Source organism: Mya arenaria, chromosome 2 (genome assembly GCF_026914265.1).
Source record: "Mya arenaria isolate MELC-2E11 chromosome 2, ASM2691426v1".
NCBI lineage: Eukaryota > Metazoa > Mollusca > Bivalvia > Myida > Myidae > Mya > Mya arenaria.
This window is the reverse complement of record NC_069123.1, coordinates 32354312-32378479: the sequence shown is the minus strand read 5'-3', so window position 1 is coordinate 32378479 and position 24168 is coordinate 32354312. Positions and strand designations below refer to the sequence as shown.

Here is a 24168-nt window from a genome sequence, read left to right as displayed (position 1 = left end):
CACAAATTTTAAATGACTGGTGGGTCCTAAAAGATGTACAGTGATCAACTATCGTCTCATAAGGTGGAAATACCGTGAAATACCGTCTTGTCTGCACCTATTTTTCAAATTAAACATGATATCCTTCATAAGAACCATTGTTTTCGAGATTTATTAATCCTTTTCGGTAAATTAAAACAATTGTATTAATGGTGGTACTTCTTATTTGGAAGTAAAAGTGCATCTTTAAAACTATAAAGAGCAAGGGAGAAAACATGAAGAGACTGAAGAATGGAATGGGGGTATTTTACCCGCTTCTTACTTGGGAGTAAGACTGGATCTTTAAAATTATGAAGTGGAAGGGAGAACACATGAAGAGACTGAAGAATAGAATGCGGGTATTTTACGTAGATATAGTCTCTGTTCGCCATCGGAGATCACTGCTCAAAAAAGGGCCGCAGAACCGCCCATATGCAAAACAAAACTTTTAGCAATTTGTAGTCCGAAATGGTGTATTTTTAGCGTGCGTGATTTTTTCTTTTTTTCATCTCCGATATTGACATAAAACGGCAATTGTTGGGAGTGCAAAGGGGGCGCCGGGGCGACCCCAATCCCCTTAAGCCGCTAGTGATTTTAACTTAATTTCTGTACCCCACACAAAAATAAAAGTCATATTGTATCCATTAACAATAAGTTTAATATTCAGAAATTTTAAATTCATAACAGTTTTGTCCACTTATCGATATATCTTATGTAAGAGATCAACTTTACACGTGCAAACATGTTGATATTTTTTTCAGCTTCATAAGTATATACAAAAATACAAATATGATAAATACTTTAATACATTAGCATTACAATTTAATATAACTTCAATATATAATGGAGATATAAAACAATTATAATTCCATAATCTAAAAATTTAAATACAGTATGAAGAAATCAACAAGCCCCACTTTTTATTATACATATTTAACCTACCTCACTCACACGGTACAGAATTTAAGGGAAACTATTAGTAGCATAATGATACTATCATTCGGAACTCCTCGGCCATTTTATCGAAAACAACCTCGGATGTATGCCGGTACATCAGTTGAAGTAGTTCGTATATTTTTGAATAATATCATTAATTAAATGTAGTGTTTAGAGTTGTATTTATTGATCTCAGTTTAAATTGATTGCCGGTGAAGTGTTTTATTGCAAACATAATTAAGATTCCCAAGAGTTAAATCATAAAGTTTAACTGCTAAATAAGATCACTACGCGATATATTTGCAGCGGACTTAAACGTACCACTTTTTGAGTATGTAAACCGTCCAAATACATCCGAGGTTGTTTTTGAAAAAAAATGGCCAAGGAGCTCCGAATGTGATACTATTTGTGTAAAGTTTGTCCCCCTTTACGTGCCGCATATACAGTCAAATATTTATCGATGGATAGGTTGAGAAAAAAGCTCATCCATTTCCTTATCAGTGTGTACAGACCACGTGGTACATGACGTCACAGCTGCTAATTTGTTCCGACGAAGGTCAGTTTAAATATCTTAAACAATTTTAGTCAAAGAACGCTGACTTAGGTTCGTTTCTCAAGTTTGTTCTTGAAACATTTTGACTCAGTTCTCAAAAGCTGATTTTGACAATGCTCCGACAGTCGGCAATTTCATATGTGTTAAATGTTTTATTATTTTGGTCTCTTTATTGTAAATGCATAACATTAATGCTTTTTCTAAACAAAATTCAGATATTTTCTATTTGGAAAACCAAGTAGTATATCTTTCATGTTGCTAAGATGGACGAAATATTTCAGTTTGATTTGGACGTGATCGATTTTCCATTTGTATGGAAGTGATTATTTATTTCTGATATTTAAGGTATTTATTTTTTGTCGCTGCTGCCAGCTGCGACAACCAAGATTTACATGTATATTGAAATCAATATACTTTTTACACACTTTTACATTTTCAAAATATGATATTACAATAACGAGTTGCAATGTTGTTTTCTATCTTCACTTTATATGTTTTTAGCAGTAGTGATGTGAAGCAAGGGGTTACAGTCAAAAATGCTTAATTAATTTAAATATGTCTAAAACACTGGCACCGGATTTTCAAACTTAATCATATTTTGAAAAAAAAAATCAAAACAAATCTTATAATCCTAAACTAACATTTATAATACCAAAAATGTGAAAACATATTGAAAGCATTTTTTTAAGTACAAAATGCATATCTTAAAAAAAAAATCATTTTTTTTTCACATTTTAAGTATAATAAGCTTTAGTTTGGAATTTTAAGATTCTTTTTTTGGAATATTTTAAGAAAAATGATGAAGTTTGAAAATCCGGTGCCATATCAGGGTATATCCCTATTGCAGAATTTTTTTGTTATAAAATGGTTAAATTTTAACATGTGCACTTAACAAATGCACATTTTTTAATGAAATTACGAAAAAGAATCCACAAAACGGCAAAACTGTAAGGTCGGGAAGAAAAAAGGGTTAGTCGGGTTAGTGGTGTTTACGCCTTATGAAGAAGTTAAGTTAATTTATGCTAAGTCATTCTCTTTGGCACGATGTGACCGGAGAGTCTGGTATGGTGTTGTAGGGGAGATTGGAATGTACGGCGAAAGTTAACTGGCCGGGCTTGGTGACCGCCACCAAAACTCATTAACGCCCGAGACACCTTGGTGAGAAGCGAGTGTGAAAACCACTGCGCTTACCGGACAACGTGTTTGTTGTTCCGTTTGACTATTAAGATATATTGTGTGAAGATGAAATTCAAGATATCATTTCATCGGTATTAATGTGAGGATCAATAAAAGTGTACGCTCCGTTTAATAAGTAAGAACATGTTAGTGTCATATCCTAGAGGCTACTTACTTTATGTTTTCGTTAACACATATGCTTTGCAAACAATTTATTTGCTGTTATAATATATACTCAATTGAGTGGTGATATAACACATTTGAACTCATATAAACATGTTTATCAAACTTAATGTATTGATTGAAAAACAAATACAAGTAGAATTAGTGGCAATTAAATACTATTTTAACAAATAAATAAAGTAAGTGGCATGTTAGTGACAATAATATATTTTTAACTCGTAAGGTAAAAATGTTGATTAAGAGCTATCAGCAAAATTGATAACTAAAAGTTAAAGGCTTTCCGGCTAGATATTGATTAATCATTATTCCCCTTTAACCGCAAAAATAACTTAACATCACAGGCAAGAAAACAAAGCCAAAGTGCAACTCTCTTACTTCCCTATTTCAATCACATACGGAAGTATTTTAACATGGCGATTGTGTTTGTCAAGGTCAGCTGTGTCCCTCTGCTCCACAATATCCGTAAAGTTACACTCAACATGGCACATGGAGATCTGTCATACAAAGCATTTCAAAAACGTGTCTAAATGAAGCGCAGTTAGTCCCCTTAGTATGCAAAGAATTTCAATAACATGCGGAAGGATTTCAACATGGCGGTTGTGGTTCATGACAATCTGGTATTTCAAGGCTAGCAGAAGAGCGTGCTCTGTTTGCATGACGACATTAAAATCTTTACAGTCATTGGATACTCGGTCTGAAAAGAATATATAAATGTTACACACTTAAGGAACACAATTAAATGAAAATGGTAGTAAAATTTACCTTGAAATAAGCATAGCTAAATGTTATCAAAATTATGGACATCTCACTATTTCATTCTCATTTCTAAAGTACAGTATCTGTATAAGTTAAGAAACATTTAAAACATATGTTTACTCACCAGAACAGAACAATATCAATCCAAGAAACAATCCAATTTCCACGAACGTCAATTTTATGCCATCTAATTTATGCTTTACTTTTGAACCAGTATCATGAAGTGCTTCAATCACTTTGTCACATTTTTGGTCCGCCTTCATAACTTCAAGGTTCTGGCACTTGCTGCTGTTGTTATTTGTTGGTTCAAGAATATCTTTGAATACTGCCAGCTCAAGCAAGGCTGATTTTAGCAACAAGATCTGTGTCTCAGTTGATAGTTTCCTAAACATGTATTGTTCTTTTGCAAAAATAGATGAAAAGTTGACCATTCCAGTTACAATGTAATAACTCCAATCAGATTCTGTAATATCAGCATCCTGCAAAGCGAAAAGAAAACATATCCTGAGCTGAAACATTGGTTCTGTAATATTAAAAAAAACGGTTTTCTGTGCAACCAATTGGTCGTTTTATTTCAGATTTAACATTTCGAAACAAAACGCACCGGGTTTTGAAATAGAACTGTTAGCCTGTCTTGTTGTATTTAAGAACTGTTGACTGACATCCAAGGTCTTGTAAGAGCTGTTTCACATATATTTCCAAAACGTTAGACCTTTTCTATAATCAAGGTCACGGTTTGTCTTAAGATACCATAAAAAATTAAGGTTCTGTGATCTTTAGAGTTTTGCCTTACCTGTCTTGCCGATTTGATACCTTGCATGGCTTTCATGAAGGCTGAATAAACGTTCAGAATGAGTTTGTCCTTCGTTTCGTTGATTGACGTTGTTTTGGTGATTGTGAGCGCCTTTTTGTCATTGTTTTTTGGTCGTCCCATCTTTACAGCTAAAATGTTAAAATGTGTGAATAAACGAATGCACGTTACTTTTAAAGAGGATGAAGAACATAATTGTGTTTTTATCATATTTATTATCATACCCATAATTCATCCGTGTTATAAAATTAATATATAAGTTATTTAAAACTTCAAGTCTAACTAAAAATAAAGTAACCAAGTTATTGCATTATGACTCACGTGCTTGTGCGTCTGTAAAACGAGTTTACAGACAAGTTCATGAATGAATGATTGGTGTTCGCAAATGTTCTTCAATATTTAATTTAGTTAAAGGTAACTTCATTCTGGATCAAGTTCTTGTGGTTTAATATTTGCAATTAATCTACACTTGTGCAAAGCGTTATTTATGTCTGCCCTGAAAGCTAATGTGTGCTAATCTTGTTTTGGTCCATTAAATACGGGATTAAACAATGACAGAATGACATCACGTTCTACCTTCATAGCTCATGCCAAGGTCAAGGCATCGTTGCATTCGACAAAATTTACAGCCGTTTCGGCTTGATTTCAGGACAATGCATCGACCCGGTCGGCGGCATACGTCGTACTGTTTATTTTTACGGACGGTTCTGAAGAAAAATCCCTGAAACAGATGAGAACAAAATTAGGTGTGTTATTTTACTACCGATATATTAGATATTTATTTGATTGGTACAAAACGGCGTATTACAAAACTGTAATAATGTATTGTACCACTCTGTAAAGGTGTATGCTATCACTTTTTAAAGGTGTATACTATTACTCTGAATGGCTGTCTTAATATATCACTCTGTTAGGGTTGAATAGGTGTATGATATCACTCTGAATGGGTGTATAATATCACTTTGAATGGGTTTACGATATCACTTTGAATGGGTGTATGATATCACTCTGAATGTGTGTACAATATCATTCTGAATGGGTGTATAATATCACTTTGTAGGGTGTATGATATCACGCTGAATGGGTGTATAATATCACTTTGAATGGGTGTATGATATCACTCTGAATATGTGTAAAATATCACCTTGTTTGGGTGTATGATATCACTTTGAATGACTATATGATTTCGCTTTGAATGGGTGTATGATATTACTTTGAATGGGTGTATACTATCACTCTGGGTTGGTGTATGATATCACCTTGAATGGGTGTATGATATCACTCTGAATATGAGTATAATATCACTTGGAAAAGGTGTATGATATCACTTCGAATGGGTGTATGATACCACTTTGAATGGGTGTATGATATCACATTGAATGGGTGTATAATATCCCTTTGGATGGGTGTTTAATATCATCTAATTGGGTGTATGATATCACTCTAAATGGGTATATGATATCACTCTTAATGAGTGTATAATATCACTCTGAATTGGTGTATGATATCTCTATATTGGCGTGTATAATATCACTTTGAATATACGCCGGCATATCAGAAGAAGTTGTTTGTGAAATTAATCATAATATTATAAATTAATGTATTAGTTAATTGAATTGTTTTAACGTGTATTTTATATAACTAAGTTCAAATTGATTCCCAGTGAAGTGCATTATTAGAAAGATAATTAATATTTTTTAGAGTAAGGTCCTTAGTTTTAACTGCTTAATTGAAATCACTACGAGATTTACTTGCAGCGAAGTCAAATGTAAAGAAATCTGACACTGTAAACTGTCTATATACATCCGAGTTTGTTTTGGATGGAAATTTGCCAAGGAGTTCCGATTGGAGTCGCATACCCCCCCCCCCCAATCAATACGTAGTTTTCATGACTCTGTTATACATCCTGTTTATAAGAATGCCTGTACGATTGTACGTAAACTGAGCAATGAACTGGGAATATAAGATTCACATGTCTGCGTAAAGTTAAACTGCACCACTTCATGATTTTTCAGATATACCCACGCTATCAGTCTATGCACCCGCCAAACAGGCAGCCTTGATATTTTTTTAAAACCTCAAGTAATGCAAGCCCGTATAGAATGACTGTTTTCGTAGAAGTAACATGATACGTCTATACAAAATGAAACAAATAACCTGGTTCAGTAAATAATGCCATGGCCTTTTTGGGGGGGCTTAGCAGAAAACTGTTATAACGCCTTAAATCTCTATACCGAGTTACAACCATCTTGCACTATAAGCCGTCAAATCATAAACTTAAGTCTGTTAACTGTTTCATGCGTCGGGCAGAATTCAATTACGCAGGCAGTGAGCTAGTACAAGTATTAAATGTTCTCTTTGAAGATATTCACCTCCTACACACCATCTAGTGCAAATTCAGACATAAAAGATGTATATGAGCTGCGTGGATTTTTTTTTTAATATAAAAACTTAAATCCGTAATCGTTATTTTTAGTTCAAGCTTGAATAATGAGGTAAACTTTGTTAATGCTTCAAATTTATCAACCATTTGTGACTTTCATGAAAGGTTTGCAAATGTTTTAGTTTTTTTTTAAATTTATTTTCTATTATCGCGTTTCAACATGTATTCATAAACGTAAATGGTTTTGAACTTAAAGATGCACTCTTTCTCCCAAATAAGATTTACCACAATTTAATACAATTGTTGAAATGTACCAGAAAGGATGAATAAATGTCGAAAACAATTATTCTTACGAAGGATTCCGAGTTTTATTTGAAAGAAATGCGCAGAAAACACGGCATTTCTACCTTATAAGATGATAGTATATCAGTCTAAATCTTTTAGCATTCACCAATCTTTAATATTTTTGAGTTTTCAGCTATTAAAGCTGCACCCTCACAGATTTACCATTTTTACAACTTTTTTATTTTTTGTCTTGGAAAGAGGAAACTTTTGCGAAAATACCTGCAAACCAATGATAAAACATTGCTGACAAAAGATCAGATCGCAGATGTTTATATTTTCGTTCGAAAATTAATATTTTATGGCTTAAACCGTTACTAACGGTTTAAGAAAAATGCATAAAACATCAATTTTTGAACTTAAATATAAAAATCTGCGATCTATTTTTTTGTCAGCAGTCCTATATAACTGGTTTCCAATGATTTTCGCAAAAATTGGCTCATTACAAGAAAAAAATGAAGTTTTCAAAACGTTCAATCTGTGAGAGTGCAGCTTTAAATACACGGTTACAATTTTGTTATCAGTAATTAATATTTTCCATAAATTCATTTTTTAGTAAGTAGTTAAAGATACATCACTCAAAATTTATGTTTGTTTAACATGTATATGTATTGATTTTGAGATTTTGATTTTAAGAGTGTCACTTTAAATAATTGGAAACCTGTATTTCATGTTAAATGTTCACTTGCTTTGTATTATTGACTGACAAATGAAACTGAAAGATACATACTACAATGCAATATAATAAAATATAATGGGTTTGAAAATCATTATATTGAAAACGTTTGTTTTACATAATAACAAAGCATTCAAATTAGAGAATGTCCCTACAAAATATTTCCAAACAACATAGCATGTGAAACATTATAAATCCCTACACAATATTACAAAACAAAACACTAAACAAACTATAGTCTATCCCTACAAACTATTACAAAATCACAGCATAGTAACTGTTTTCCATAACTTGTTGATGATATCACTGTTTTCAATGCTTTAACCAATCTTATTTTTTGTTGCATGCATGAATACAATAAGGAAGGGTTTTTGTAAATACTGCTTCCAAATTTCTACTTATCTTAAACTATATGCTTTTATTTCTAGGTCACAAGCTCATTGTTATGTTTTGTTATGTTATGTATGTTTGTTATTCATGTCGGAAAATAGCGCATTGAGGAGCTAATGTTTCTTCTTAAGATAAACCCGACCTAAAATAATGATTCTTGTATCTTGTATGATTGTGAATTTCGACAAAGTCAACACATCATAGACTCAACTTGATTCAATCCCAACTATATAGTACAGAACACAGACTACGACTTGTAGTTATTCTCCACAAATTATTGAATATAATACAACAAGTAAGTATATATTGGTATTTGTTAATAGCATAACCTAAAAGGTACGTTTACTGTATGTATATTTTACTGTAATTAATTAGTTTCAAGAGTATTTGTCTTGTTTAAAGTGACACCCTTATTCAAAATCAATACATACACATGTATAACAAACATCAATTTCGAATGATAAACCTTTAACTACTTACTAAATAATGCATTTATGGAAAATATTAATTACTGATAACTAGATTGTAAAGGTGTATTTAATAGCAGAAAGCACAAAAAAAAAATAAATGATTGGTAAATGCTTAAAGATTTACTGTAGTCTATTATAGTCTTATAAGGTAGAAATACCGTGCTTTATACTCATTTCTTTCAAATTAAACTCGGTTTCCTTCATGAGAATAATTGTTTTCGACATTTATTCATCCTTTTGGAATATTAAAACAATATTATACATTGTGGTAAATCTTATTTGGGAGTAAAAGTAGATCTTTAGATAAATGCAAACATTTTGAAGAACCATTTTATTCTCATGCTTTGTGATTTGTTTCGAATGAACTATAATGTCATTGCACTGTGTCTTGCTACATGCTGCTGCACATGTGGTGTATCTGTCTGCATCTCGCATATGCTTTAATGAGTCTGACTTAATGCATTGCATATGTTAATCGATCATAATAATATAATTGTGTTTTTATTGCAAATCATTGCTGCTTTTTTGGATTTTCTTTAAAATTATATAATTATTATGACGCAGATTTTACATGTTAAACATGAGTCGATAAAAGCTTTATAAAACTTAAACATATATATATATATATGCGTTGTGTTTTTAATTTAATTTTCTCAAATATACATGTATGGTGTTTGCAATAGTTCTGTAACAAAATAAATATTTAAGTTTTCTTGTTTTGTTGGGTGTAAGAGGAATAAAAAGTAAGAAATCTTATTTGGTAGTAGAAATAGTTTAAAGGGACAAGACACCAGATGGTCCTAAAACAGGCAAATACAGTATTTCCTCAAAACAAGCCTTAAACTGTCAATGCAAACTATTAGGAAAATAATGCATCATTTCACATTAAATTAAAAAAAATAAACTCATCAACCATGTCGCTGTCTCAGCTGAATGTTCTCGTTTAAAGATAGCGCGTATAAGGTTTTACACTTTAAAAAAAGCGCAGAATTTTTTTTTTTTTTTTTTTTCGAACACCTTGATGGTCATAAGATAGTTCACACACTCAACTCGCTGTCATTTTAAACAGAGTTTACCTCTTTCAAAAGTTGTTTTGATAAATTGCATCAGCGATGTTGATCTGTCGGGCTTTGTGTCTACATTATTTCGCATACATTTTCCACTTTCCTGCAAAGTCAGCTCTTACGGGATGCCATGAAGTATGTAAATATAGCATTTGAAAGTCACGTGACATATGTTATATGCATATAAAAACGCTATTTTAAAACTAAAGAAGAATAACGTGGTACACAGGTAAATTTTGAAATGGAAAAACGTGCAAAATCTGCCCTAGGTACATCGTCGGATACTCTCAATACACTATAACGCACCTCCACAATTAATATAATATGTATATAATGCAGTGTATTTGGGATTGCCGACGATGCACAACATCAATGCTTATAAGATCTGGCGAATGTCTACCAAACATATCACATAACAACAGAACATACAACTCCTGGTACATGTCTACCAAAATATAACATTATAAAAGAAAATACAACCTCTGGTATATGTCTACCAAAATTTCACATATAACATAACTTAAGACTTATGCTAATTATATGTCTACCAAAATATAGCATAACAACAGAACATACAACCTCTGGTATATTTCTACCAAAATATAACATTTCAACAGCCCATACAACCACTGGAATATGTCTACAAAATATAAAATTACAACAGAACATACAACATTTGGTATATGTCTACAAAATATAACATTACAACAGACCTGACAACCTCTGTTATGGGTCTACCAAAACATCACATACAAGTTACAACACAACCTTCGACATCAGGTATTTGTCTACCAAAATATGACATAATAACAGAACATTCAATATTTGGTTTATGTCTACTAACATATCACATAACAACACATACATCTCCTGAAATAGGTAAACCAAAATATATATTGACAACAAAACCTATGACCTCTGATATTGGTCTACCAACATATCACATAACACCACAACCTACGTCTTCAGGTATATGTCTACCGAAATATGACATTATAACCGAACATTCAATCTCTGGCATATGTCTACCAACATATCACATAACAACACAACCTACGTCTTCAGGTATATGTCTACCAAAATATCACATAACAACACAACCTACGTCTTCAGGTATATGTCTACCGAAATATGACATAATAACAGAACATTCAATCTCTGGCATATGTCTACCAAAATATCACATAACAACACAACCTACGACTTCATGTATATGTCTACCAAAATATGACATAATAACAGAACATACAACTTCTGGCATATGTCTACCAAAATATCACATAACAACACAACCTACGTCTTCAGGTATATATGTCTACTGAAATATGACATAATAACAGAACATTCAATCTCTGGCATAATTATGTCTACCAACATATCACATAACACCACAACCTACGACTTCATGTATATTTCTACCAAAATATCACACAATAACAGAACATACAACTTCTGGTATAAGTCTACCAAAATATCACACAGCAATACAACCTTACTTATGGTACATGTCTATCAAACATGATATAACAGTACAACCTATGATTTCAGGTAAACACCGACATGATATAACAGTACAACCTATGATTTCAGGTAAACACCGACATAATAATACTAACAGAAAAATATGTAACATGAAAATATGATTAATAGGCTCAAAGTAAAACAGTATTTTTCAATATTCACTCGAAAACACAAACATACTTTTTTGGAATGTCATACCTTACAACCTTCACAACACAGAACCCCATAATGTAGCCCCGAGCTCCTGTCACCGCAAACCCGGCATATGTGGAAACCATCGGCACCTATAAAACAAAAACCTTATTTTTCTTTCATGCTTTTTGATTACATATCACCAAAGATTGCAATTGTATTGTATTTATCTGATGATCAAAATCGCTTAAAGCTATTTATTGACTGGCTTAATCATATAGTTAAAATGTTTGTGTGAAAATTCTAAAAATAACCCGAAAGTTTTGCACTGTTTTTTTTTACAATCTTGCAATGCACTAGACGGGTTACACTATGACTAACTTTCTCACAGCATTAAATGTATTGCATTGATGCTTATTTCCAGCACTAAATAAAATACATTAAGGCTAACTTATTTTTCATTAAATAAAATATGTTAATGCTAACACTGTAAGAATTAAAAGCTATTAGTTAAGGACTAGAGAAAATACATTTAGGCTATTTTTCTCATTAGTGAGTGGTGTACATTTAAGCTTACTTTCTTAGCACTAAAAGGAATGCATTTACCCCTTTTCACAAAATAACAATTCACTTTACTGAAAAACACTATAGCTAACTTTTTCAAAACAAAATGTAATACATTAAGAAGTTTCTCAGCACTCAATTATTTTAAATTAGGCTAACTTTCTCATCATTTAATAAAATAAAAAAATTCTCATCACTAAATAAAACCATTTAGTTTGAGTTTCTTAACTATTATAGTGTATGAATTTACTAAAGCATGAATGCATGAATGAATAAATATGGTGGATAGATGCATGCATAAATAAATAAAAAAAATGAATAAATAAATAAATAAATAAATAAATAAATAAATAAATAAATAAATAAATAAATAGATAAATGAATGAATGCATGAATGAATGAATGAATGAATGAATGAATGATCGAATGAATGAATGAATGAATGAATGAATGAATGAATGAATGAATGAATGAATGAATGAATGAATGAATGAATGAATGAATGAATGAATGAATGAATGAATGAATGAATGAATGAATGAATGAATGAATGAATGAATGAATGAATGAATGAATGAATGAATGAATGAATGAATGAATGAATGAATGAAATAAAAAAATAAAATAACTAAATAAATATATATAAATAAATAAATAAATGAATGAATGAATGAATGAATGAATGAATGAATGAATGAATGAATGAATGAATGAATGAATGAATGAATGAATGAATGAATGAATGAATGAATGAATGAATGAATGAATGAATGAATGAATGAATGAATGAATGAATGAATGAATGAATGAATGAATGAATAAATAAGTAAGTAAATAAATAAATAAATAAAAAAATAAATAAATAAATAAATAAATAAATAATAAATAAATTTATTAATTAAATTTAGATATAATTTTAAAGCTAGTACGGTCTTCCTTGAGATTCGATTCTTCGGCAAAATCAAAATGAATTAGGAAAACTTTATACATTTTCTGTTAGGAAAAGTTTCAAATAATACCAAAGTTTTGTTACTTTTTGTTTTTTGTTATTTTAGCATAGCATTATGAATCACTTATAACAATATAGTATGCATTTTTTCACTGCAACTTTTCCATTTTTATTTCCTCGGTCGGATTTTGTTTCATTTATGTCTGTAGATATATACATATATCCATGTACATTGATTGATGGATAATACTAAAGCTGAAGGAAAATGATATGGAAATATATAAACAATGATAACAATTTTAATCATCGCCTTAGTTTATACCAATAATCAAATAATTGTAATATCATGTACTGATATTCATGATTAAACATTTTTTATATGATTAAATTCAAACGTATAGTGAGAAAGAACACATACATATATATGAAAGGAATTGTATACGAATAAGAGAAGTTTTATCTAAGCTTAAGGTTAGTACGTTATTAACTTATTGATTAAATGTGTTAATTTATTACCATGTAAAGCCGACATCGTTAATCCTGTGAATACAAGAACACTCGAAGGAGACTTAAAATGATATTATACACGTAGTGTTCGCATATAGAATTACAATCGTTTTACAATAAATGCACAACTGCACAACTGCACAAACATGCATGTCACTCTGACATTGAATGTGTCTATTAAGAAGTATAAACTTGGCATACTAATGTTACAATAGACTTTGGGAGTCGTTAATTCATGCATTTTGCGTTTGTTTTAAGAAAAGTTACGTTAAGTTTAGTTTAATTTGAAATTCGTGATATAAAAACTATATCTAAATTTACCTTATCATTCGTTTGATGATTAGTTTAAATTAGTTTAATTTAAAGCTGCACTCCCACAGATGGACCGTTTTGACAACTTTGTTTTGTCCTAGAATGAGCCAATTTTTGCGTAAAGGTCTGGAAACCAGTGATAAGAGACTGTTGACAAAGGTCAGATCACAGTTTTATTTATTTACGTTCGACAATTGATGTTTCATGCCGAAAAGCGCATTTTTTTTAAAGCGTTAGTAATGCTTTTAGCCATACAACTTCAATTGTCGAACGTAAATGTACTAAGGACCCTGTCACACTGTGACGACTTGGATCCGCGAGTTACCACGAGTGCTGGTGAATTATAACTCGCCAAAAATGCCATGAGATGACCGCGGATTCTGATGCTAGGAACATCAATTCGAGACCTGCTCGAGTTCTCTTCCATGTGAATACGAGAGTAGTACGAGATTTTTCTGTTAAGCTCGAGTTTAAGCAACATCGGAACGATCTGTGAACGAAACTTTTTCGACAACCACAGAGATTTCTACGAGTATGCCGATATTCCTGTGCACGATATCATGACGAGTTATTAAGAGTGAGTTATTAAGAGTGTACGATAGAGGACGACACATGGCGAACTGGTGCTGCACATCAGGACCAAATCCCAGTTGATCAGCGTAGGTTACGCTTCGTAGCAATGGCAGATAGACTTAGAAACCACGAACTTCTTGCCCAGATGGAAGAAGGTGATCAGAGGATGGTCTTGCCATTGCTCAGCTTTCACAGTACAGGCAAAACAGAAGAAGGAGAGCCAGCAGAAGGTATTGGGTGAGGCCATAGATCATGACTAAGCGTAACTAGTCATGTCATGACTAGTCTAACAATGTTTTATCTCTTGTAAAACAGTGATTTTTACTAGTTGAAATCTTCAGGAGAAATGATGCAGTGCTTTTTATTGCCGATATATATATATATGAACTCGCCGGGAATCGCAGTCTCGAGAACATGTCGAAGGCGTACGTACAAACTCCCAACAACTCGAACGAATCTCGAGCAGAGATCGTAATAATGTCCTCCTGAGTCGCTGCTGAACTCATAGATTGTCGAGCGACTTTAAGACGCGGCGAGAAGCTGCGACAAGTGACGACATGTCTACCACAAGTGTTCGAGTTTGTTCGACGCACCTACCACATGTACTCCTGTACGAGACGAAATCTCGTACGACAATTTCAAACCGTTAAAAGTTCTTGCCACTGCTTGCCGAGTGTTTTCTTTATGGGAAGACATGTCTTCGATATGTTACGACAAGGCTTCGAGTCAAACATGACACCTGAAGAGTTTAGGCGAGTTCGATCTCGCAACAACTCGTAGCCGAAACTCGCTATAGTGTGACAGGGGATCTAATATTTTGTCACCAGTATTATATCACTGGTTTCGAGATATTACCGCAAAAAATGGTTCATTCCAAGACAAAAAATGAAAAAGTTGTCAAAATGGTCAATCTTATTAAGAATAAGCGTACTAGTAGTTCCCGACCCTCCACGTCAGGCAGCACGATGCAACATTATGATATCCATAAAGACACGGCCTCTCAGTCAGTACAAATTATTTTGAGGACGTTATAAGCCTTAAAGTTATATCGTCCACAAGTACAGGGACCCTTTTTCTGACATGGTAATGCCAAAGCTGTCACCCGGCCTCATTTAGACACAATTCTGCTTACAAAATAGAAACAAAAAACACTTTTAAATCACAATTTCCGCATAGGTCAAGCATCTGATCTTGTGGCCTAGGGTCCATATCCCGCAGCCATTATGCGGCTTGGCCGATGGAAATCGAACGCCTACAAAACGTTGAGCTCATGCCAACTATAACGCCTACCTCAACATGTTCACACACTTACACTTGCTCAATCAATGTACTCCTTTGTTTTAAACAATTTTACAGATGTCTGGATTGTTGGGGATTCGATCCCATTCTGGGCTGGGCAACAGTAAACCCACCAAGGGCGGGACAACCTTGGGCTTGACAATTCAGTCGCTTGCCTCTGTTTCCGGGGAGAGAAGATCTGCGACGGACGATAATTTATTGAGACCCGAGTTCCCTTCCTAGTTAAACAACAAGAGGTCGTCCTTCTTCATTTGAGCGGATATGACCTGTTTTTCCATACACAGCCCTTGTTTGGACTTCCATTCTTTTATACTGGCATAAGAATTCCCCTTTGTATAAATAAAAACCGTCAACGGGTAAATCGGTTCGGTGAGGATAAAGTTAGGAGGACAGAAAACCACAGCTTCCTCAATGTTGACATTGCCCTGGATGACCATGGTTTCTTTCGCCCAGAGGGAGTTCATCTCAATTTTCTTGGGCTAGAGCTCTATTTTAATGTTGTTTAAGGACGCTATATCTCCATTTTAAATTTGTTTGGTGGAATATTGCATGCAATTTTGTGGCGTGAAAAAAATCGTCAGTCGTGAGTTAGTCGGACTAAATGCAATGTCAGTTTAATCAAATCGAAACAACTTTTTTTGTTTTATCTGGGCTTGTGACATTCCAGGCGATTGGAGGAATTCACAGTTGGGCAAACAATATTTAAAAATGGGATTACAAACTTAATACAACACACCATGCATATAATCCAGTATCTGGAATTTCAAGGTTCTTTAAGGAGCCTGCCGCATATTGTTTATGGCTGGGACGTCGTAGTACTTGGCGTACAAGTGGTTGCGTTCTTGCGTTATTGCCGGTCTATATAAAAAATGCATTGCCTCATTGTTAGCAATCAGTTCATTTTATCTGCAAGACATATTTGCTGTGTCAGTTGTTGATTTCAGCACTTGGTATTCTTTATTATACACTGGTGTTTTCAGGACATTTGCGATACATAGTTATCACACTAAACATATAGCATCAGCCCGACCTTCACTCGGCATGGGGTCCGTGTCCATGAAATTAAAGTATAGATGATATTGGTTTACTTGACAGCAGATTGCGTACGACTTTCAAGCAGGACTGAATCGTAGGGGGAGGGGGGATCGAATCAAAACAATGTAACCCGTCACTGACTAAACTGAAACAACGTTGAACGTCATTCGAACTTGATTTTCTGTACAATGAAATTGGCGTTCATTTTGCAGCTTATCAAGGTCATGCACATGTAATACACATACTAAACATTCTTGATCAGTTTTCTTTATACACGCGATAATTACTACAACCCAAATCATTATTACCACAACAAATTTAGAAGTGAAAAGGGGAAATGTAAATATAAGAACTGATTCTTATCTTATTTTTCATGCGGTCAAACAGTTTGAACAATCGGCCTCGATAACGTAAAACTGCCAACGCGCATTTTAAACATGCAACATGGCCGAGTGTTCATACTATATGTACATGACACCAAATACTTAATTGTAATGGTTTCTCCGAGTAGGCAATCAAGGCCAGGACATATGTAAGTCTTCTATATGCTCGAATACGCTCACAACTTCGCGCACACTTAACAAGAAAGCACGGGAGGGCATGCCGCTCAACAATTTGTAACATGAAAGGTTTACATGTTCCCAATGCAGAAGGGAATTTGAAGACACAAACACATCATCAAACCATTGCAAAAATGAAGTTTAAGCCATTCCTCCGTGCCCCTTCCCCTTCCCTCTTCTATGTATATGTATCAACTCTATTATCTGTTGTCATGAAAATCGCGTGATGCTGATAAAAACTACTTGACTGGTTTACAAATATGAAATTGCCTCAGATATAACTGTCATTGTTTACTTTATCTAACTACCTAACATACATGACTTTCTGGCCACAGTGCAGTGTTATTTCAATTATTACCATTGTACATTCATTCGTGTAAAAGTGTGACCCTGAGCCTCCCTTGGAAGTGAGTCATTGCAACAGTCAACCCGAACAATATATAAGGGATCCCATTTGACCAGCACCGGCCGCTTCTTTTATTTGGATTGATTAGGATGTCAATCCGGTTGTAACACAACCTTTCCAGGCTCTAAATCTTTTTATTTCATGGACGATGCCTTGGGGTAAGGCCAGTACGGGCACACCTTTCAAACTTTAAAAAGGAAGGGAGAGAACTTGTAGAGAGTAAGTTGATAACTGGAATACGGATATTGTACCTACGTATATATTATCTGCTCGTCCTGCGGGACCACTGCGTAGGAAAAAGGTTTGGAAGTTGACTTTGCTATATACGATCGACATTTAATAAGATAATCAACTCTTCAAAGCCCGGTGTGCAAGTAGATAAAGCGTCCACTTCCCGCTGTTTGAAGTAATGGTGCATTACGATTATCAAAAAACACGACACTTTAATGTCTGTACTCCACACAAAATCATCAAGCTATGTCGTTACCATTAATAACATTAATTATTCAGACAACTTAAATTCATTCAAACTAGATTCAAGTGCAGTCATATTTATCGATAAATTGAGTTTAACTATACACATGCATGCTTGCAAATACTTTTAGAATTTACACGTTTATACAGAAATACAAAAGGGATAAATGCTGATAAACTTCAGCGTTAAAATTTGGTTTTAATTCAATACATAAGAAATATAATAGTATAAAATTCTATAAAAAAAACATAGGTCAAGAATTTAAGAAGTCCCACTGTTTACGTGTAAAACATGATAAACAAGGTATAGATTTAAAGGGAAATGATGAGTAACTTAATGATTTGTTTAAGAGTTAAACCCCTTGACGTGTCGGTTTACAATAGAAGAAGTTAAAATTACCGAGCACCGTTAAGATGGACGGGATATTTCAGCTTGGTTTAGACGTTTTGATTTTTTCTGGTTGTGTGCAAGTGGTTATGTGTTTCTGATATAATATTTATTCATTTTTGTCGATCTTTTTAAAGCCATTGACGACATGGAAAGAAAATGTTAGACCAGCTTCGAACCCAAATAATTTATGGTGAAATCCATAGAAATGTTCATATATTTACATGTTCAAAATAAGATATCACAATAACGAGTTGCAATTTTGTTTTCTTCCTAAACATTATCAGAGTAAAAACCATGTTCTTCAGCAGTAGTGATGTCTTCAGCGATGGGTAAAGTTCGAAAATGCTTAAATGATTTAAATGTGTCGTAGATTTTAAATCGACTCACTAAAACAATAATTTTCAATTAGCTACAATAAAAGTTCGACAATATGTAATGCTAAAATGGATGTTCATGTTTTTTTGTCAATCAAAACAGATTTGGTTATAGTTGTAAATAACAGCCACATAACAGAAAATATTTTTGTCATTCTATACACATTCGATTAATGTATTCTCTTTTATCAAAAATGACAAATTAGTTACACTTTTTGTGCCAAATTTAATGGTTCCTCGGCATCTTCTTTGTTGTTCGTTCTTGACACTTTAATCGTTTTTTATTTTATTTTTTGATGTTTTTTTTTTATTTGCTGTTAAGTAGATCTTCTTCAACTACTAAACATTATCTTGTTTAATATCTTATATTGCTTACATTGATAATTAAGCAACTTGTCATCCCATAACCATGTTTTAATGTTCAGAAGACAAACACGTTGTTCTGTCTGTTTGTTTTTTGTGTGAAGTTCAGTTTAAACTAAGACGCGAGCCGCCGGTCTTGTCCTGTTTGAGAAACTGGAGAGCACGGAAAGATCCCACTTGCCCAGCATGATGACCACAAACCAAACTTATACACGCCAAGGACGGGACTCAATCCGGATCACCTTGGTGAGATGTGAGTGTGTTAACCACTGCGCTTACCGGAACATGCTCTGTTTTACTATGAACTTATATTGTGTCAAGATGAAATTCAAAAATGTATTGCATCGGGATTGGATTTGGTTGTCAAAGTACGTGTACGCTCTGTTGAGAAAAAACGGATATGACAGTGTCGTAACTTGGATATAACTTATTTTAATTTAACACTAACCCATATGACTTTGAATACAATTTATTTGTTTTTATAACATCCATATTTTTGGGTGCGTGATATGATAATTTGAATCAACTTATTGTTTGAAAAGCAAATATTTGTAGAACGATAAACAATAGGAGGCAATGAAACAAGATACTAACAAATGAGATAAAAATTGGCATGTTATTAAACATTAATTGTCTTGGTTCGTTAAGAAAAAATGGATAATATGTCATCAGCAAAAATGTTAATATATAGATTTCTAAAAGTTATTAGCATTCCCGGTAGATATAAGTTAACGATTGCGCTCCCTCGAACGTTAAAGTAACTTTACATTACAGTAAAAAAATAAGTCAAATTCTGGTCCAAGTGCAGCTCTCTATCTGCCCTATTTCAATCACATACGAAAGTATTGTAATATGGCGGTTGTAGTTCATAACTATCTAACATGTCAAGGCCAGCTGTGTCCCTTTGATCCACAAGATCCGTGAAGTGAGAGTCAACATGGCACACGGAGATCGGTCATAAAAAGAATGTCAAAAACGTGTCTAAATGAACCTCACTTAGTCCCCTTAGTATGCAAAGAATTTCAATAACATGCGGAAGGATTTCAATATGGCGGTTGTGGTTCATGACAATCTGGTATTTCAAGGCTAGCAGAAGTGACTGCTCTGTTTGCATGACGACATGAAAATCTGTACAGTCATTGGGTACTCGATCTGAAAAGTATATCCACCAACTATAACATAAGAAACACAGTTTTTTTTCTCAGTTTTTTTAAATATAAGGGCAGTAAAATAACTTGAAATTAGTAAAGCAAGACGTAAAATGTAGCCATTACATTATCATTTTAAACGCGCATAATGTTTATAAGTAAATACACATTTAAAATATATTTTCAAACTCACCAGAACAGAACAATATCAATCCAAGAAACAATCCAATTTCCACGAACGTCAATTTTATTTCATCTAATTTACGCTTTATTTTTGAACCAGTACCACGCAATGCTTCCATCGCGTTGTCATATGTTGGGTCAGCCTTCATAGCTTCAGCGTTCTGGCACTTATGGCTATTATTTTTTGCTGGCTCCAGAATATCTTTGAAAACTGCCAGTTCGAGCAGGGCTAATTTTAGCAACGACACCTGCGTCTCTTGTGCTAGCTGCCGAAACATGTATTGTTCTTTTGCAAAAATGGATGAGAAATGAACCGCTCCAGTTACAATGTAATAACGACACTCGGGTTCTGTATTATCCACCTCCTGCAAAACGAAAAGAAAGCCATTCTGAGTTGAAACCTTGGTTCTGTACTATCAGAATCAATGGTGTTCCTTTATAAACAATAAGTCTTTTTATTTGAAATTTAGCACTGACGAACGAAAGCACTTGGTTTTGAAATAGAAATGTTGGCCTATCTTGTTGTAGCCAATAGTAACATCAAAAGGTCTTAAATGAGATGTTTAACTCTCTTTCTCGGAACGAAAAAAGTCAGAGTTTGTCTTTACATATCATAACATTTTTAAGAACGTGTGCTCTTTAGAGTATTGCCTTACCTGCGTTGCTTCTTTGATGCCTTGCATGGCTTTCATGAAAGCTGAGTAAACGTTCAGAGTGAGATTAACCTTCGCTTCGCTGATTGACGTTGTTTTTGTTATTGTGAGCGCTTTTTTGTCAATTGTTTTTGGTCGTCCCATCTTCACCGCTGAAATGTTTGTTAAAAAGTGTGAATAAACGAATGGATGTTAATTTTACGATTAATACAATGAGTTTGTATTTAACATTTCCATTATCATACCCATAATTCATCCATAATAGAAGAAGAAGAAGAAGAAGAAGAAGAAGAAGAAGAAGAAGAAGAAGAAGAAGAAGAAGAAGAAGAAGAAAAAGAAGAAGAACAACAACAACAACAACAACAACAAGAAGAAGAACAACAACAACAACAACAATAACAATGATAAAAATAATAATAGTTATAATAATAATAATAATAATAATAATAATAATAATAATAATAATCAAAAGTAATTTAGTTATAATCTTAAACTTCAAGGTCTAACTATAAATAAAGTGATCCACTTATGCATTAAGACACACGTACTTATGCGTCTGTAATACGATGATAAAGACAAGCTCATTAATGCATGATTGCACCTTGATGTTTGCACATTTAAATCAGTTAAAGGTTACTTCTATCTGGGCCACGTCTTTGTGGTTTAACATTTGCAAGTAATATACATAATTATACAAAAAGTGCATATCGTTTTCTATATCTGCCCGTGATAGCGGGTTGTTCACCGCTAACCATTGTATGCACTACGATATAACAAAAATACTGTAAACTCATTTATATTTGTGGGCGTGAAATTTCGCGGTTTTTAGAAAAAGGGACAATTTCGTTGGTACATAATGTCGTAGATTTTACTTTTTGGAATAAAAAGTCGAAACCGCAATCCTAAATTGTCTACAATTTTACTGCGCGTCGATTTCTATTGTGGTTTGCTAGACTATGGTGAACGACCATATGCATTGACTGCGAACTCGGTGCAGCTTTCTTGAACGAAAATCGTCAGGGCGATTTAAATGTATTGTCAAAATATTGCAACAAACATGCTAACATAAAATACCTCTAAAAGGATATATTAAAGACAACGCGTGTTTTATAGCTAAACCTGATGGCATCGTTAAAGATGCACTTTTATTTCAAAATAAGATTTAACAAATCTATTACAATGGTTTTAATATACCAAACACAATGAATAAATGTCGTAAACAATGGTGCTTATGAAGAATACCGAGTTTAATTTTAAAGAAATGTGCAGAAAACACGGTATTTCTACCTTATGAGACGATAGAAGATCGCAGTAAATCTTTTAGCATTCACCAATCAAAAAATGCGTGTTCGGCTATTAAATACACGGTTATGGTTTTTAATATTTTCCATAAATGCATTATTTAGAAAGAAGCTGAGTGTCTATCACTCAATTTTATGTTTGTTATACATGTGTATGTATTGATTTTGAATAAGAGTGTCAATTTAAAAAAAAGTCTTACCCTACAGACTCAGTAAAATCGGCCGGACTCAAAAACAGTTGGCCTTATATGTCAACATTCGGAGCCCCTCGGCCAATTTTTATCGAAAACAACCTCGGAATTATATGGACGGTTTACAATATTAGAAACCAGTACACATCAACTACTCTTCAGGTAGATCATGTAGTCATTTCAATTTAGCAGTTAAATTTAATGACTCAACTCTTGGGAACTTAATTATGTTTGCAATAATAAACTTCGCTGGCTATCAATTTATACTTCGATCTACCGATACAAGTTAAAATACTACTTTTTATAAATAATATAGTTCAAAGTGTTATGAACTACTTCTAACAATGTACTTGCATATATCCGAGGTTGTTTTCGATAAAAATGGCAGAGAAGTTCCGAATGATGTGACAAATTTCTACTTAGGGGCGTTCATACTACACAAAATAGGATCTTAAAAAACATTCCGGTTAACCTACTCGTTTCCAAAATTGTGGGTTAAATTGCGGGTAAGGAAAGCGCATACAAACGGTTTTCTTTATGTTTAGATATTTTGACTGGTATAACTGACTGACGAGATTGAATGAAACTGGGAACTCGAAATCCGTACAGTTTTTAAATTGCAAAGTGTGCTTAAGTTTTGTAACGTATATGTTTTCTTGTAAGTTCGTGTATTTATGTCTCCTGTTTTGGTCCATTAAATAGGGGATTAAACAATGACAGAATGACAACACGTTGTACCTTCATAGCTCATGCCAAGGTCAAGGCACCGCTGCATTCGACAAAATTTACAGCCGTTTCGGCTTGATTTCAGGACAATGCATCGACCTGGTCGGCCGCATACGTCGTACTGTTTATTTTTGCGGACGGTTCTGAAGAAAAATCCCTGAAAAATAGAAAGTTACTGAATTTAGTGTTGTGTAGCCACTATTGAATTTAACATTTATTTTGATAGGTACAAAACGGCGTATAACTGTAAGGGTGTATAAAATCACTCTGTATATGATATCACTCTGTAAGAATGTATGATATCATTCTGTAAAGATGTATGATATCACTCTGTAAAGATATCTGATATCACTCTGTTAAGATGTATGATATTACTCTTAATTTTAGGCATGATAACACTCTGTAAGTATGTATGATATCACTCTGTAAGACTGTATGATATCACTCTGTAAATATGTATAATATCACTCTTAAATGGTGCATGATATCGCTCTGAAAGGGTTTAAAATATCACTCTGAAAGTGCGTATGATATTACTCATTAAATGTGTATGATATCACTCATTTAAAGTGTATGTTATCACTCTGTAAAGGTGTATGCTATCACTCTGTAAATGTGTATAAAAACACTCTGAAAAAGAATAAGATATCACTCTTTCAAATATGCTATCAAATATTGCAGTCATGCCGTTAAAAATAGATCGTAGCACTTCATCAGTGGGGTGTATATTTTACATATAAATGCAATG

General features: G+C 33.4%; 2 protein-coding genes across 3 annotated transcripts in view; both read right to left on the bottom strand.

Annotated features, from left to right (window-relative positions):
- Nucleotides 1–696: 696 nt before the first annotated feature.
- LOC128243829 (ecdysone-inducible protein E75-like) lies at nt 697–13590 on the bottom strand. Its single transcript, XM_052961799.1, has 6 exons — nt 13441–13590; nt 11478–11563; nt 5010–5154; nt 4416–4564; nt 3747–4101; nt 697–3560 (listed from the first exon to the last, which is right to left on the bottom strand). The coding sequence occupies exons 1-6, from the start codon at nt 13454–13456 to the stop codon at nt 3364–3366; spliced, it is 948 nt and encodes a 315-aa protein (XP_052817759.1). The 5' UTR covers nt 13457–13590; the 3' UTR covers nt 697–3363.
- Nucleotides 13591–19696: 6106 nt separating this feature from the next.
- LOC128243881 (ecdysone-inducible protein E75-like) overlaps nt 19697–24168 on the bottom strand; it is a 29010-nt gene continuing 24538 nt past the window's right edge. For both annotated transcript variants that reach the window (XM_052961869.1, XM_052961876.1), the window contains exons 3-6: nt 23433–23577; nt 21206–21354; nt 20560–20914; nt 19697–20370 (exon numbers count right to left, since the gene is read on the bottom strand). In XM_052961869.1, the coding sequence (XP_052817829.1) occupies nt 20174–20370; nt 20560–20914; nt 21206–21354; nt 23433–23577 (846 nt within the window). In that variant the 3' untranslated portion in view covers nt 19697–20173. The remainder of the gene's footprint in view (nt 20371–20559; nt 20915–21205; nt 21355–23432; nt 23578–24168) is intronic.

Coding starts and splice junctions, on each gene's coding strand:
- LOC128243829 (XM_052961799.1), bottom strand. Junction 5,155..11,477: donor TGTGTTGTGAAGGTTGTAAG/GTATGACATTCC, acceptor CATCTGTTTCAG/GGATTTTTCTTCAGAACCGT. Junction 4,102..4,415: donor GTATCAAATCGGCAAGACAG/GTAAGGCAAAAC, acceptor TTCGCTTTGCAG/GATGCTGATATTACAGAATC.